General features: G+C 51.1%; 7 protein-coding genes across 7 annotated transcripts; 4 read left to right on the top strand and 3 right to left on the bottom strand.

Annotated features, from left to right (window-relative positions):
- Nucleotides 1-719: 719 nt before the first annotated feature.
- On the top strand, nucleotides 720-2,516 carry A1O9_05406 (uncharacterized protein; the record flags this gene model as incomplete). Its single annotated transcript, XM_013404625.1, has 2 exons — nucleotides 720-1,544; nucleotides 1,617-2,516. The coding sequence occupies 2 exons, from the start codon at nucleotides 720-722 to the stop codon at nucleotides 2,514-2,516; spliced, it is 1,725 nt and encodes a 574-aa protein (XP_013260079.1).
- Nucleotides 2,517-2,563: 47 nt separating this feature from the next.
- Nucleotides 2,564-4,484, bottom strand: A1O9_05405 (uncharacterized protein; the record flags this gene model as incomplete). The annotated part of the gene is made up of 3 exons (XM_013404624.1): nucleotides 2,564-3,094; nucleotides 3,152-4,108; nucleotides 4,197-4,484. The coding sequence occupies 3 exons, from the start codon at nucleotides 4,482-4,484 to the stop codon at nucleotides 2,564-2,566; spliced, it is 1,776 nt and encodes a 591-aa protein (XP_013260078.1).
- Nucleotides 4,485-5,752: 1,268 nt separating this feature from the next.
- On the top strand, nucleotides 5,753-6,034 carry A1O9_05404 (uncharacterized protein; the record flags this gene model as incomplete). Its single annotated transcript, XM_013404623.1, has 1 exon — nucleotides 5,753-6,034. A coding segment is annotated over one exon (282 nt), but the record flags the coding sequence as incomplete, so codon positions are not given.
- Nucleotides 6,035-6,204: 170 nt separating this feature from the next.
- Nucleotides 6,205-7,632, bottom strand: A1O9_05403 (uncharacterized protein; the record flags this gene model as incomplete). The annotated part of the gene is made up of 3 exons (XM_013404622.1): nucleotides 6,205-7,351; nucleotides 7,476-7,505; nucleotides 7,565-7,632. The coding sequence occupies 3 exons, from the start codon at nucleotides 7,630-7,632 to the stop codon at nucleotides 6,205-6,207; spliced, it is 1,245 nt and encodes a 414-aa protein (XP_013260076.1).
- Nucleotides 7,633-8,156: 524 nt separating this feature from the next.
- A1O9_05402 (uncharacterized protein) lies at nucleotides 8,157-8,943 on the top strand (the record flags this gene model as incomplete). The annotated part of the gene is made up of 2 exons (XM_013404621.1): nucleotides 8,157-8,318; nucleotides 8,368-8,943. 2 exons carry the CDS (start codon nucleotides 8,157-8,159, stop codon nucleotides 8,941-8,943), a joined length of 738 nt encoding a protein of 245 aa, XP_013260075.1.
- Nucleotides 8,944-9,593: 650 nt separating this feature from the next.
- On the top strand, nucleotides 9,594-10,043 carry A1O9_05401 (uncharacterized protein; the record flags this gene model as incomplete). Its single annotated transcript, XM_013404620.1, has 2 exons — nucleotides 9,594-9,707; nucleotides 9,789-10,043. The coding sequence occupies 2 exons, from the start codon at nucleotides 9,594-9,596 to the stop codon at nucleotides 10,041-10,043; spliced, it is 369 nt and encodes a 122-aa protein (XP_013260074.1).
- A 536-nt stretch (nucleotides 10,044-10,579) lies between these two features.
- Nucleotides 10,580-11,346, bottom strand: A1O9_05400 (uncharacterized protein; the record flags this gene model as incomplete). Its single annotated transcript, XM_013404619.1, has 2 exons — nucleotides 10,580-10,878; nucleotides 10,941-11,346. 2 exons carry the CDS (start codon nucleotides 11,344-11,346, stop codon nucleotides 10,580-10,582), a joined length of 705 nt encoding a protein of 234 aa, XP_013260073.1.
- Nucleotides 11,347-12,446: the final 1,100 nt, after the last annotated feature.

Below are 12,446 nucleotides of genomic sequence, written 5' to 3'. Positions count from 1 at the left end.
TTTTTGAAGATGATATCACGGATCAAGAGATACCCGAGTGCGAAACGCGAATTGCTCCGGAGGCCAAAGTCAAGACTTTTCCTTGGCCAGAGCGTGAAGAAGTGGAAGAAAGAAATAGGAAGTGCAAATTAAGACTGAACTACCATAGGTATCTAAGAATTTTCTTGACAGTATCATTTTGGAATAGTATACGCGATATTTTGTGTGTTAACCGGGTGCATACTGTACTCATCCAGTATCTCACAAGCGATATCTCGCCCCTTGTACCTATGAACCACAAGCTCTCGCAACGACTACCGCTAGTGTTTGATAGTAATAGAGAACCGGCACCAGGTTTACACTATCTCAACCTCCCGGTATATTCCGACTGTACTTCATTCGGTGTATGATGACCGAGCCACATCTTCCGTTTGTCCCTGTTGCCAGGTTGCCAGGGTCTAGCATAGTTTAGGGAGCTCCATCTCCCCGCCAAGCAAGTGCCATTTGATGTAAGCTCGGAGATCGGTGCGATCGGCTTTCTGACCACAACCGTATCGTCGCTTTTGAGAGTAGCAAAGCAAACCCGAAGCATCGAAAAGTGGATAGTCACAGCTGTCACAGTCTCCGCGGATAACGTACCCAAGCGGCAGAGCACCGACAACTGGACAGATTCTTGACAACTGATCCGACATTCGGGGGGCCCCAATGAAGGACCGTAAGTGAGCTAGCAAGCCAGCTAGATGAGTCGCAGCACGCAAGGCTGCTGGACCTGCCGAGTCCGACACAAGAAGTGCGACGAGACACGCCCTTTCTGCAGAGCGTGCACCTCCCGCAAGGTACAGTGCCACGGCTACGGCGAAAAGCCAATCTGGCTTGACGGCGGACCACTAGAGCGAGTGTATCGGAAAGACATCAAGAAGGCGGTCAAGGAGAACTTCAGATTGCTGAGAAAGTCAACATCTTCGGGTTTCAGGAGTAGGAGTCGTCCCCGTACGGGGCAGCGGCTTGATGATGATGAAGATTTGCCTTCGCTCAAGGGACCCCTCTCTTCCAATCGAGGAAGGGGAGGGCCTCACAGGTTGATTCCGACAGAGTCACAGCAGCCTCACAGCTCTGAACCAGCCGACGAGCAGCAAGGAGCGGTACCTCAACACACTCCTTCCTCGAGCGACAATCGGCGGGTACAGAATGTCGTACCCCTGGGACGAAACGTCTTCGAATACCGGGACGCTGAACTGCTGATGCACTACTTCGACTACGTCTTCCCGCTACAATTCCGATTCTATACACATGATCTCGAGAAGCGAGGACGCGGCTGGCTTCTATGGCTCCTCGTTAAGACCGGACCTCTCTACCAGGCTGCCCTGAGTCTGGCTGCCCTACATCAATACACCTTGCGCTACCACGACCAGAGTGAGAAATACGTCGAGCTCCACAACTACCATTCCAAGGCGTTGCGGGACCTGCAGCTATTCCTGCAGGAAAACCATGCGAACAATGACGCAAGTGAAGCTACCCGGCAGATGGAAGTGCTCGCTTGTGGAGTGTCGCTGATTAGTTTTGAGGTGAGATTTGCGCTTGATATCGAAACGATGTTTTTTGGTCTCTAATTAAATCGGTTAACCCATCTGCAACAGCTTTTTCGCGGTGGTGTGAGTGATTGGCAGTTGCATCTCAACGCACTTGCATCAATTGTCCAGAACCTTGAGCCGAGAATGCTACATCCTGGCCAGGACGTCGATGAGAGCTTACAGCAAAGCCCATTACCGTCTCCCCGCCCTGAAAGAGAAGCTCTCCCGTTCTTGGTCGCCGTTGTGCTGTGGTTCGATTTACTGTCCTGCGTCTCCACAGGGTCGACCCCTCGCCTCGCCTACGAAGCACTCCTCCATGATTATCACATCAAGCTTGAAGATGTCGTGGGTTGCCAGAACTGGGCGATGGTGGCAATTGGCGACCTGGCGATTTTGGACGTGTGGAAAAAGCAAGCCCTGCTTGCGGACGACTTAAGTGATCAAGAATTGCTCATACGAAGCCAGAGTGTGCGGGAGAGTCTAGAGAAAGGACTCGCTACTCTTGAATCAAAATTTAGTCTAAGCTCTACAGCAGAAACCAGCCAATGCCCTGCAAGCCCTGAGCTGAATCAGAGCGTGGTGTCCAAAGTCACCACAGCGTTTGCCTCCGCAGCTCTTGTGCAGTTATACACAATCGTGCACGGTGCGTTCCCCGGCCATCCAGATATCCAAATGGCTGTTCAAAAAACCATGAGCGCTCTGGAACAAGTCCAGGATTATCAGGATATGCGTGGTTTGATCTGGCCCATCTGCATATCTGGCTGCATGGCCGATGAGTCTCAGCAATCTGTCTTTGAGGATTTGATCCAGAGGATTGTCGGTGAGTCTATGCAAGACTTTGGGAATTCGACGACCGCTCTTCTGATTATGCAGAAGTGTTGGGCGCTGCGACTCTATAATCCAAACAAGCAATGGAATTGGCAAACCACAATGGTTGAGATGGGAATCTGCGGCCTGCTAGTTTGAGCTGATCTGATATTGTCTATGGGCCACCGCCATGCGCCTTCCATATTTCAAGCGGCAACCGCCATCACATGGTCAGAGGCCGCGATTTTATATAAGCTGCTATCCTCCCGTGGTGATCGCTGAGTTGCAAAGTCTGCTTCTGCAGAGTGTGCTTCAGATGCAACACCTACGTCGATACCATTCGCCGCAGAAACCAAGGACGATTCAACTCGTGCGACGATCTGGAGCAGTTTTTCCTCTTGGAGCCTTCTAGTCACGACTTGAATGCCCACTGGTGCTTTTGCATATCTCGCAGACCCTTGGGTCCCATACAGTCCTCGAAACCAATCATCGGTGGCACTCAGACTTGCTGGGTTTTCTCCTGAGTCATCCCGTTTGTCAGAGGCCCGGATTGTTCTGTACGGTATCACGGCCGCCGAATAATCAAGCGCGTTCCAAACGCTAGTATAGCCCCAGTATCGGCTTTCTCCATGGACAGAAGCCATGGTTGGACTTGCCGGACAAATGATAGCATCGATACCTACAGCATTCCATTGTCTGGCGTACATTGTTCGCAGGAGATCAACCTGTGCGTTCAGCTTGTCGCTGTGTCAGCAACCTTTACCGACAACGAAGAGAAGTTTATTCATTCACACCTTCCATGTCTCCTCGACAGTATATGAGCGACCCCCGTGGGTCTTCAAGATCCATTCAAGCATTGGCACGGGCGGCTCTCCGCTAGCGTCTAGAGCCTCCCAGTACTCTTTCCCACCATCGAGGAAATATGCTTCGTTGACTGCTTTTGTCAGAGCCTCATGGAGGCCGGCATCCCAATCAACGACGATGTGGCCTGAGCTCCTCAAGTTGGAGACCACTTCCTGGAGAGCATTGGCCACTGGTGGATGTGGTCGGACCAACCCATCATTCCATATCACCCCAAACTTGAGCTTCGTCGATGTTTGCACCTCCTTCTTCCATGGCATTTCGATCATTGAAGGCTCACGGTCCCAAGGACGGTTCACCAGTGCTGCCGAACAGAATAATTCGATATCTTCAAGACACCTAGCCAATGGGCCAACTGCACCGATAACATTCTGCATCCCGTCGTGGAGACCACAAAGACCACTATGGGGCAACCTGCCAACGCTCGGCTTCAGGCCATAGATTCCGCAGAACGCGCTGGGAACCCGTATGGAGCCTCCGATATCAGTCCCGATCCCTAAGACACTTCCTCCCATGGCTATCAATGCCCCCTCCCCTCCGGTACTACCACCACAAGTTAAATTCGGGTTATAAGGATTCAAAGTGCGCCCGAACAGATTCGACTCCGTCTCGATGGCCATCAATGTCTGCGGATTGGTCGTTTTCACGTGGAATACTGCCCCTTGCTCTCTGAAAGTCTGCACTATAAGAGCATCGCAAGGACTTATTTGATCGGCCCAAGCAATTATTCCAGATGTGGCTCTGGTTCCGTGGACGAAGACATGTTCTTTGACAGAGATCGGCAAGCCGTGAAGCATTCCCTTGGGTCTCCCGTTCACTCGCATGTACTCATCAAGCTGTTTCGCCTGTTCCAGCGCATCCTGAAACAGAAATTCAGCCACACAATTGGTCTACCTTCGGAATTTCATCTGATTAGCACAGCTAACTATCATCAGCGCAACATCACGCATCGAATCTTCCTTCGCTAGGGTTACCTACCGCTTGATGGGCAACCGCAGCCCTCTTACAGAAGGCCATCGTGACATCGAATGAACTGAATTTCCGCGCATGGAGTGCTGCGAGGATATCGACCGCTCGCATCTCCGTGACCTCGAGTTCCCACGCCGTCAGTATTCCAGATACTCGCGATAAGGCCAGAGCCGTCATGGTGGTTCGCGCCTTCTGTAGTAAATGCCGAGGCACGAGCCATTCGCTGGGGATCGCGCTCTCGATCTCATGCCGTCGGCGGGTGGCGACCTCACTCCAGGAGGGTTTCATGCTGCCCATTGCCACTCGTACGTGTGAGAGCGGTGCTGGCCAACTAGTGGCCGAGTGGGTAAGTATTACGCCGTTTGCAATAGTACTTGTCGTAGGAGGTATGCACAAAAATGGGTACGCAGGGACTTGTATACAGTAATATACAGGAAGTAGGTAGAAAGTCGTTGACACCTTAAATGCCCAGAAACGCTGCTGGAAATTCAAGGACCGAGACCGGAGCGGGACAAAGCCACCAAAGAGTCGTAAACAAAGTCAGCCCACGATCAGAAAGAAGAGAAACATGGGCCTATTATGTATCCATTCAAGCACACGAAAATGAGAGACATAAGCCAAGCAGATCATCTTCAGGGCAAAGGGAGCATCTCAGAATCCCCAACGATTCTACATGCCGGGGCCCACCCTCAAAAGAAGCATGTTGAACGTTGTCGACGCGCAAGTGGGCATCAGGACGCCAGGAATGGCGAGACGATACCCGTCGTTTTGACGCAGAAGCTTTAGCCGAGCGCGGGAGCCCCATTCAGCCTTGCCGCCGCCGCCGCCGCCGCCAGCCCGCCTCATCCTTAGCCCAAGTGCCGCTCTCCATTGCACAAAATCGACGGCTGATGCATCATTAGCACAAGAGCACTCGTTCTCCCGAGAGGAGAAAATATCCAAAGGGGAGAGACAACGGCTGATGGGAGCGTGCGGGGGTCGTCACGGTCGGCTTGGAGCGACGGAGGGAATGAGAATGAAGCCGGCAAGTTGGCTTATTGCTTCACCATGAGATATCTGGGGCTCGAGCAAATAAGGTACATATAGTAAGTAGCATAAAACCACGTCCATCTACACGCGCACTTTTAAACACATTGGCGCACCGACGTCTTAAAGTGTTACCAAAGGAACAATGTTCCAGGTGAAGCCCGTGGAGGTCGCCCCCCATTGGACCCCTGCAAATGTCGTCATGATTTCGACATCGTTTGACACTGTTGATCCGGGGCATACATAAGAGGGAGGGCTCGGACTCCACAACCTCGAATTGTACCTGCGTTGTTGAATCCGACGTGCGGATATATTACTTTGGTCTTTGCCTGGCCTCTGCTCTCCTCGTTTCGAACACGGGGTGCAAGCGATCTCCAAAAAGGTCACCCTCGTCGCTCGGACCCGATTTATTCCCCCACCTCATCGTAACGGAATATCAGTGTGTCATTAAGCCATTACATATCATGCCTCGCCTACCGCCGCAGGCCATAGCGAATCTCCTCCCGTGGTCGAGACAACATGCTTCCCGGGTTGGCATCCGCTCGCTCTCAACGACCACGTTTCTTCGCGCCAACGACAGCGATGCGACGTCTGGCTGGAAAGGGAGGCATGGCGATGAGCATGCTGTGAAGCGAGACGGCCTGGACGTGCAATCGGAACAGTCGCATAAGGCCATGAAGAAACATGAGTCGCTCGAGGATGGCAGCCAAGCGATCAGTCGACAGGACGAGGGCGACAACAACAAGCGGGCCAAGGAGGACCATCCCAAGGCACCAGATCCTGTGATCGGAATGAACGATGAAAGAGGCAAGGTGAGAGTTGAATACCCCCACAAGACCGCGTTGGTTGTCATGGTTCCGAATTTGCTGACAAGCCATAATAGAAAGGGCATTAGCGGGCATACGACCTGGCGTTTCTGTCCCCATGGGAGTCTTCCTCATCAGAGCTGTATTGTAAATAGTGTTTGTAAAAGGAGCAAAACTCTTGACCATCATCTTCCAACATGGAAAGAAAGGATATCGTTCTTGCCCACGCTCACGACCTGGTCCTCTGCCACTCTTCGGCCACCGTCGCCTTCAATAAAAGCGATTGGTGCGTCGCCCATGACTTTCCGAGCCACGTCGGCCACCGTGCTGTTTTTCTTCACAAGCACACAATCGCGGAAGACCGCTGACGAGCTGTTGACGCCAGAGCTGTAGGTATGGATGTTCTTGACAGGGAAAACGGGTACAAGTCCAAGTAATGCGGCTGCTCGGGTCAATACTTGGACAACACCAGTACTTCCAAATCGGTACAGGACCATATCTTTGAGATTCTCGATTCTTTGACTTAGTTTGTCGTCCATTTCTTTGAGCCCTCCACCATCAGGATCTCCCTGCTCGATCAGATCTTCTCTCGTATCCAGATACTCTGCGCCTTCTTTGTATTTGATGTAACCTTGCTTTGCTAGTCGTCGCAAGAAGACTTCTGAGATGGCTGAGCAGAGGACGATGCTGTCAGGTGGCTGTTGTTTGGCAATTTTGGCAATATTCCGATCGGCATCAGGGTGATCAATTTTGTTGAGAGCGAGGATGGTGGGGAATTTCTCGTCCGTGAATGCGTTGACGACCTTTAGAATGGTCTCATCGCTCCATTCCTCAAGAGGTTGTTTGAGCTGAAGGCGATCGAGACATCGCGCAACAATACTGGTTGTACTTCCGTAGCCTGAGAATTGTCCTTGTAAGGTATCCACAGCCGTGGCTTTGACGGCTATATGCCTTCTCTTGATACTTCCCCATTTTTCCATCAGGTTTCCTTGGATCCATCGCACGATTTCTCCTCGTAACCATTCGACATCCACACTGGGATCGTAGCCTCGGGTGGCTTTGCCCTCTGCATCTGTTGTTCCGCTTACATCGACCACATGTATCAGAGCATCTGCATGCCGCAAATCATCCAGGAATTTGTTCCCTAGTCCCTTGCCTTCATGTGCGCCAGGTACGAGACCGGCGACATCGAGTAATTCAATGGGGACTGATCTCTTGCCATTCAAGCATGACCCGTAGTTCGGTTTGCACTTTTCAGCCAGGCCATGTCGCACGCATGCGCAATCGATCTGGAGGTATCCTACCGCACGTTGAGGATCTATCGTCGTGAAACTGGCGAATTGTTTAGTCTGGGCCCTTTGTACGAAAAGGATATCGGAATCTTACGGGAAATTGCCTGCGCAAAAAGATATCAGCCTGACCCTCCTCTTCCGTCTATGGGGAATTTATCGAAGACTGACCAACTTTCGAAGAGGCATCCGTCAAGCTGTGAAGGAGCGTGAGCAGGGGCTTGGAGGGTCTGGTCGTAGTGGATAGAGGCCGCACCTATTTAATGTGGTGGATTTACCTGATGAAGGCTTGCCAACCAGGCCGATCAACGGGTCACGGGGCATTGCGGGCACAAGAAAAGATACCAAGTTTCCCTCGCACCATGGGTGTACAACCGCCTAGAATGACGAGAGTCAACGAGAAAGGATGAAAGAGATGTTCGCAGGCCTTGCGAAGAATATAGGCAATGCGCCTGCACGGTCGATTCCCAAGCCCTACTCGCACACTCTTTTTTTTCAAATGACATGTCATATCAAAGGAGGGCTTCGCTGATCGCTCTCCGGATTCCTCCATGTGCAATGGTTATGCTCCTTCGGTTGAGCCATGCAGTCCAGGAGCCATACCATCTTTTATGGCTTTCAGCTACATCACTAGATCGAATTGACGCTCTGTATATTGAATTCAAGGCCCCCCAGTGGCTGAAAGATAGATCGCAAGACATGTTGGCCTCTGGACTACAACACTAAAATCTAAGGAGGCCGTGGTAGGAAGCAGGATGGTTTTCTATCATATTTATTATCGGGTGGCTTTTCTCACCGCGGCTTTCACTCATTTATATTGGAACAATCTCCTTGAAGCTGGTTGGAAAATGGTTGTTTCCTGTCTCTCGGCATCAGCTCAGCCGATTGTCTGGAGGCTCGTCCGCCTGCACACAGCGGTCATGATGTGCTTTGTGGTTGGTGTGCTCTTCAACACTGCTTCTGCAACGCCAGATCAAACCTTTTTCGAAGACGGGGGATCTTTGTTGCACGTAAGAGGATACCTCGCTAGCAATATGCGTCAAGCTTACGACCATGCAGTTCGATGACATTGACACCTCGACTGGCTGGGGCATCCTCACAGAACCCTATCATGGCTTGATCTTTGAAGGCTTCTACCCCTTCAAACCAAGCCATCCAAGATTTGAAGGCTTGATATCTGAACACGATCTCAATTGTGCCGTGTCAAAGCCAAATGCACTCCATGGCTCACGGTACAACATTGACTCGAGCATCAGGCCTATGCATGGACACGAGGAACCCACACGGCTTCCTTCGATCACCTCGAATGACGGGGACACCTCATTGAATCTTTATTCTTTCAGCGTAAAGCCGCTAAACTTCCCCATCAATTCCGTTACATTCAACCTGCGCGGCACCGTGGCTGTTGGGCCAGCTTCTCCATCTGATGGAGCAATAAAGTCTGACTTGATCTGGAGGGTTGATTTTCCAGCTGGTTACCATGAAGTCCTAAATGTCTCTCTACGAGACTACAGTCATCGTCGATGGAACAACCTGTCTCGAATAGAGCTCTGGGCCGATTTCAATAACGCCGACATCACTATGGACTGGGAATTTTGTATAGATGATCTGGAACTCGATTTCAATAGACCTTGAACACAGGAGACAGAGCGTCTTGTAATCCTCCCTTGGAGCCTTATTCACAACAGGGTCCCCAGAGCCATTTCACAGCACGCAGGGTGATTCTAGAGGGTTCCAAGTACACGAATCACGTTCTCAGGTACGAGGATGATATGATTGGCTCGGAAGCTTCACACCGTGGTTGTCTGTTTTCCGCAACCCCAGGCCATAGCATGGATGGCTCGCATCCCTATTCGACAAACGGCGATGGAAATCTTTCGGCATGGTTTTCCAAGACGTCAACCCAACAACGTTATGACGTAGAAAAAGGTCTTGACCTTCTCCACCATAATGGACGGGATTTGCTCTGAAGGGCCACTGTTGAACTCTTTCCCCAGTATTCCCCTGGTCTAGTGAGGGAGCTGAAGGTCAACAAGTCGCTATGATTGCCAATGAGAATCTCAAACCATGCTCGCAGCCATGGCCAGGTGGGCTTCAACCAAGAGTGACGTCTTTCCTTTGCCAGCGTGAAATGGTCAAATGTCCAGGATGAGAATCTTTCTTAAAGAGTAAAGAATTTTTGAAGTACCACCTCCTCTAGCCATCTGCAAATACCAAAAGCCCCGACTCTCTAGGTCTACCCAAGCACACTTCAAAGCGCGACCAATCACTCAAACCAGCCCAATATGTCTGAACAAACCTATCACGTCACCAGCGAGGACGTTCGCAAGCTCGAGGCTCAAGAGTCGAAATACCACGACGGCAAAACACCCCAAGACTCCGATGTCTCTGCACTAAAGGTACGTTTTCCCGTCATGAGCTGTCCTCCGTCCCCGCCTCCTGCTCTTTTCTAATCAACTCACATTTGTCTACACACACAGCAACTCCTATCCGAGCAAGAATCGAAGCAAGACCAAATCGACCGCGTGAAAGCGAAGCTGCCACTCCCAGATCAGCCCGTGGGCGGCGCCTCTGCTGATCTCCAGTCTGCCGACCAACGGACCGTGAATGTTGGGAGTGGCGGCGTCAATGTCAAGCTCGGGACGCAGAGCAGCAACGGTCTGAGGGAGCCGGCAACTGCTGAGAGCTCTGCAAGGGTTGATGGTGAGGAGTTTAAGAAGCAGACTGCGCCATGATTGGAATGAATGGGAATCAAAGGAATCACAGCTGGTGTAATCTTAGCTTAATTGGAAATGTAGATCATCGATCCCATGAGAGATCGAGCACTGTGGGAAGTGAAGCATTCTACACAGGAGTTTTTTGAATCCATGTCTTTGCAACAGACCCAGGCTTCTTAGAAAGACCCCTGCGTCTCCATTTGAGTTTATTTGACCGTCAATTCATTGTGATGTCGACATGCTCCAGGTTCGGCCGCACCAGCGTTTCCATAGCAGCTCGCCCGGAAACCGAACAATATCTGGCTACATACCAAATTCTATGCGTTCTGATTCGAGACCTACGGCGAGGCAAGAGGCAATTCATCGCGCCACACCTTACCACTCTCTTTGGCTACGATCAGGTGTAGGAGCGTTGCTCGAGGCATCCCGCTCGATATCCTGCACGACCCCGTCTGGTCCAACAACGGACACGGCCACGGAGTCTCGTAGCAAGGTCTTGTGCACAATATGTATCACGCCTAGTCCCTTGATCGTCTATCTCATCCCACCGCGTCTCAAGATTTCGGGATCAATCCTCTCAGACTTAGGTCGTACACCACATCTTCCACCTTTTTTACCGAGTACTTGACCCCATCAGATCGTCGGCGAAGTATGTCGTTCTTCAGGTTGAGCAGCTGGAAGCCTGCGTGGACATCCTTGATGAATTTCGAGATCTGAAGCGGTCGCATGTAGTCCCCCAGAGTGACTGCGTTCGGGGCAAGGCGGGCAAGTTCTTCGATCGTGTTCGTCAGCGCAATGAGGTAATCTTCAATGGTAATGTGGAAGGTGTCTTCGCTCTTTAGATTGACGGGGACTGCGGGAGAAACGGCATGTCAGTCCAAAAGCTCTCGTAGTGGTAGCCTGCGTTCTGCTCACCGTTCAAGCGCTGGCCAACCTCTTCCAGAGTGACCAGATTTCCGCTCTTCAGCCAGCCAGACAGTTGTATACTGCTGATTACCGCTTGAATATCTCTTTGCCAGATCGAATTCCACTTGTAGAAAGGGTACTTGGAGGCGGACTGGCCAAGGTTCTTGACGGTGGCAGCCTGTTCGGACAGTGCATCCGCAGCAGGTTTCAGAATTCGATCGTCAAGGTCGGAGGAGGAGGTGTTGTGGATCCGCGACAGAATTGACTGAGTAAGACGACTTTGCTTTTGTAAATTCTCGACGTGGGCTTTTAGTTCATCTCGAATCGCGCTTTCTTCGTCGATTTTCGTCTGCAACGACGTAAAAATCGCGGGGTCTACATGTGGTGAGGATGGCCCTGCCGGAGGGTTGGTCATGGCTGTATCGTCTGACATGTCCCCGTTCACTGGCAAGGAAATGAAGAGTCTTTGGACTTGGTTCGTGGATATAGGTCGCTAGGTACCCAGAAATTTGAGAAAAATCGATGAGATACTGCAATGTGAACTCAGATCTGACGTCGCTGGGCACGGATTTATGCAGTATACATGAGGGTATTCTAGATTTGATGGAATTCTACGACAAGGAACTGGGCTGTTACTCCGTGCCTGCAACGAGGACGATTGTTGTTAACCGTGATATTCTCGCCGCCCGCCGAGCAATGACCTGCAAAGATTTCCCATGCCCCTTGTGTCAGGTGTCAGGTGTCAGTTCACGTCACTTGCAATCTCGGTCGACTACCATTCACTCTTCTCCAAAGCTTTGCTCAGAGGCAAAGGAACAATGATGAAAAGGGGTTTTTTGTTCGCATCACAAGGTGGTAGTGTAAGACCAAGGACACGGTGCCAGAAATCCATTGCGCAAGCACAGAGGGATTTGACCAGCCAGATCCAAAAATGAGAATAATCAATGTATTCATCCCGTAGGATGATTTCAGAGATTAAACTGAAAAGAACAGATACTACACTTGATCTAAGCCAAAAGGCAAAGAGAGCTAAGGGAAAAAAAGAAAGGAAAGAGGAGAGAAAGCAAGCGCCGGGCAAAGGAGGAATATATAGATAGAAAATATCCTGTTGCCAAGGATCATTGACCGCCGGATTCACAACAAGCACTTGTATTTTGATCTGAAGAACCACTGCCTGCTCCATTAGCGTGATTCATTGGCTGTAGTGGAGGGGCAGGGGACAAGGATCAAAGAACTTCACCCCGGCGGTGAAGACTTCGAGGGCTCTCATTAGCGGAAGTGAATAAGATTGATCAAGGAAAGGTGGCCCGAAATCGATTTTACCGGCATGATTATGGATTTGAATGGGGTCAAAGCTGAAAAAGTGGAGGAAAAGGATTTGAAGAGTACGGTAGGAGTACGGGGGACCAAGGAGAGTGGCAGACAGGGGCAGGGGGCAGCTGGCCGCTGGCCGCTGGCCGCTGGCCGGCCGTCTTCAGCCTTGCCAAACTTGATAAGGCTGTGCCAGCGTCTGGG

The sequence above is a fragment of the Exophiala aquamarina genome, assembly GCF_000709125.1.
Source record: "Exophiala aquamarina CBS 119918 chromosome Unknown aczIA-supercont1.4, whole genome shotgun sequence".
In the NCBI taxonomy this organism is placed as follows: Eukaryota; Fungi; Ascomycota; class Eurotiomycetes; order Chaetothyriales; family Herpotrichiellaceae; genus Exophiala; species Exophiala aquamarina.
Note: the sequence above shows the minus strand (reverse complement) of the source record. Positions and strands in the feature narration are given on the sequence as shown.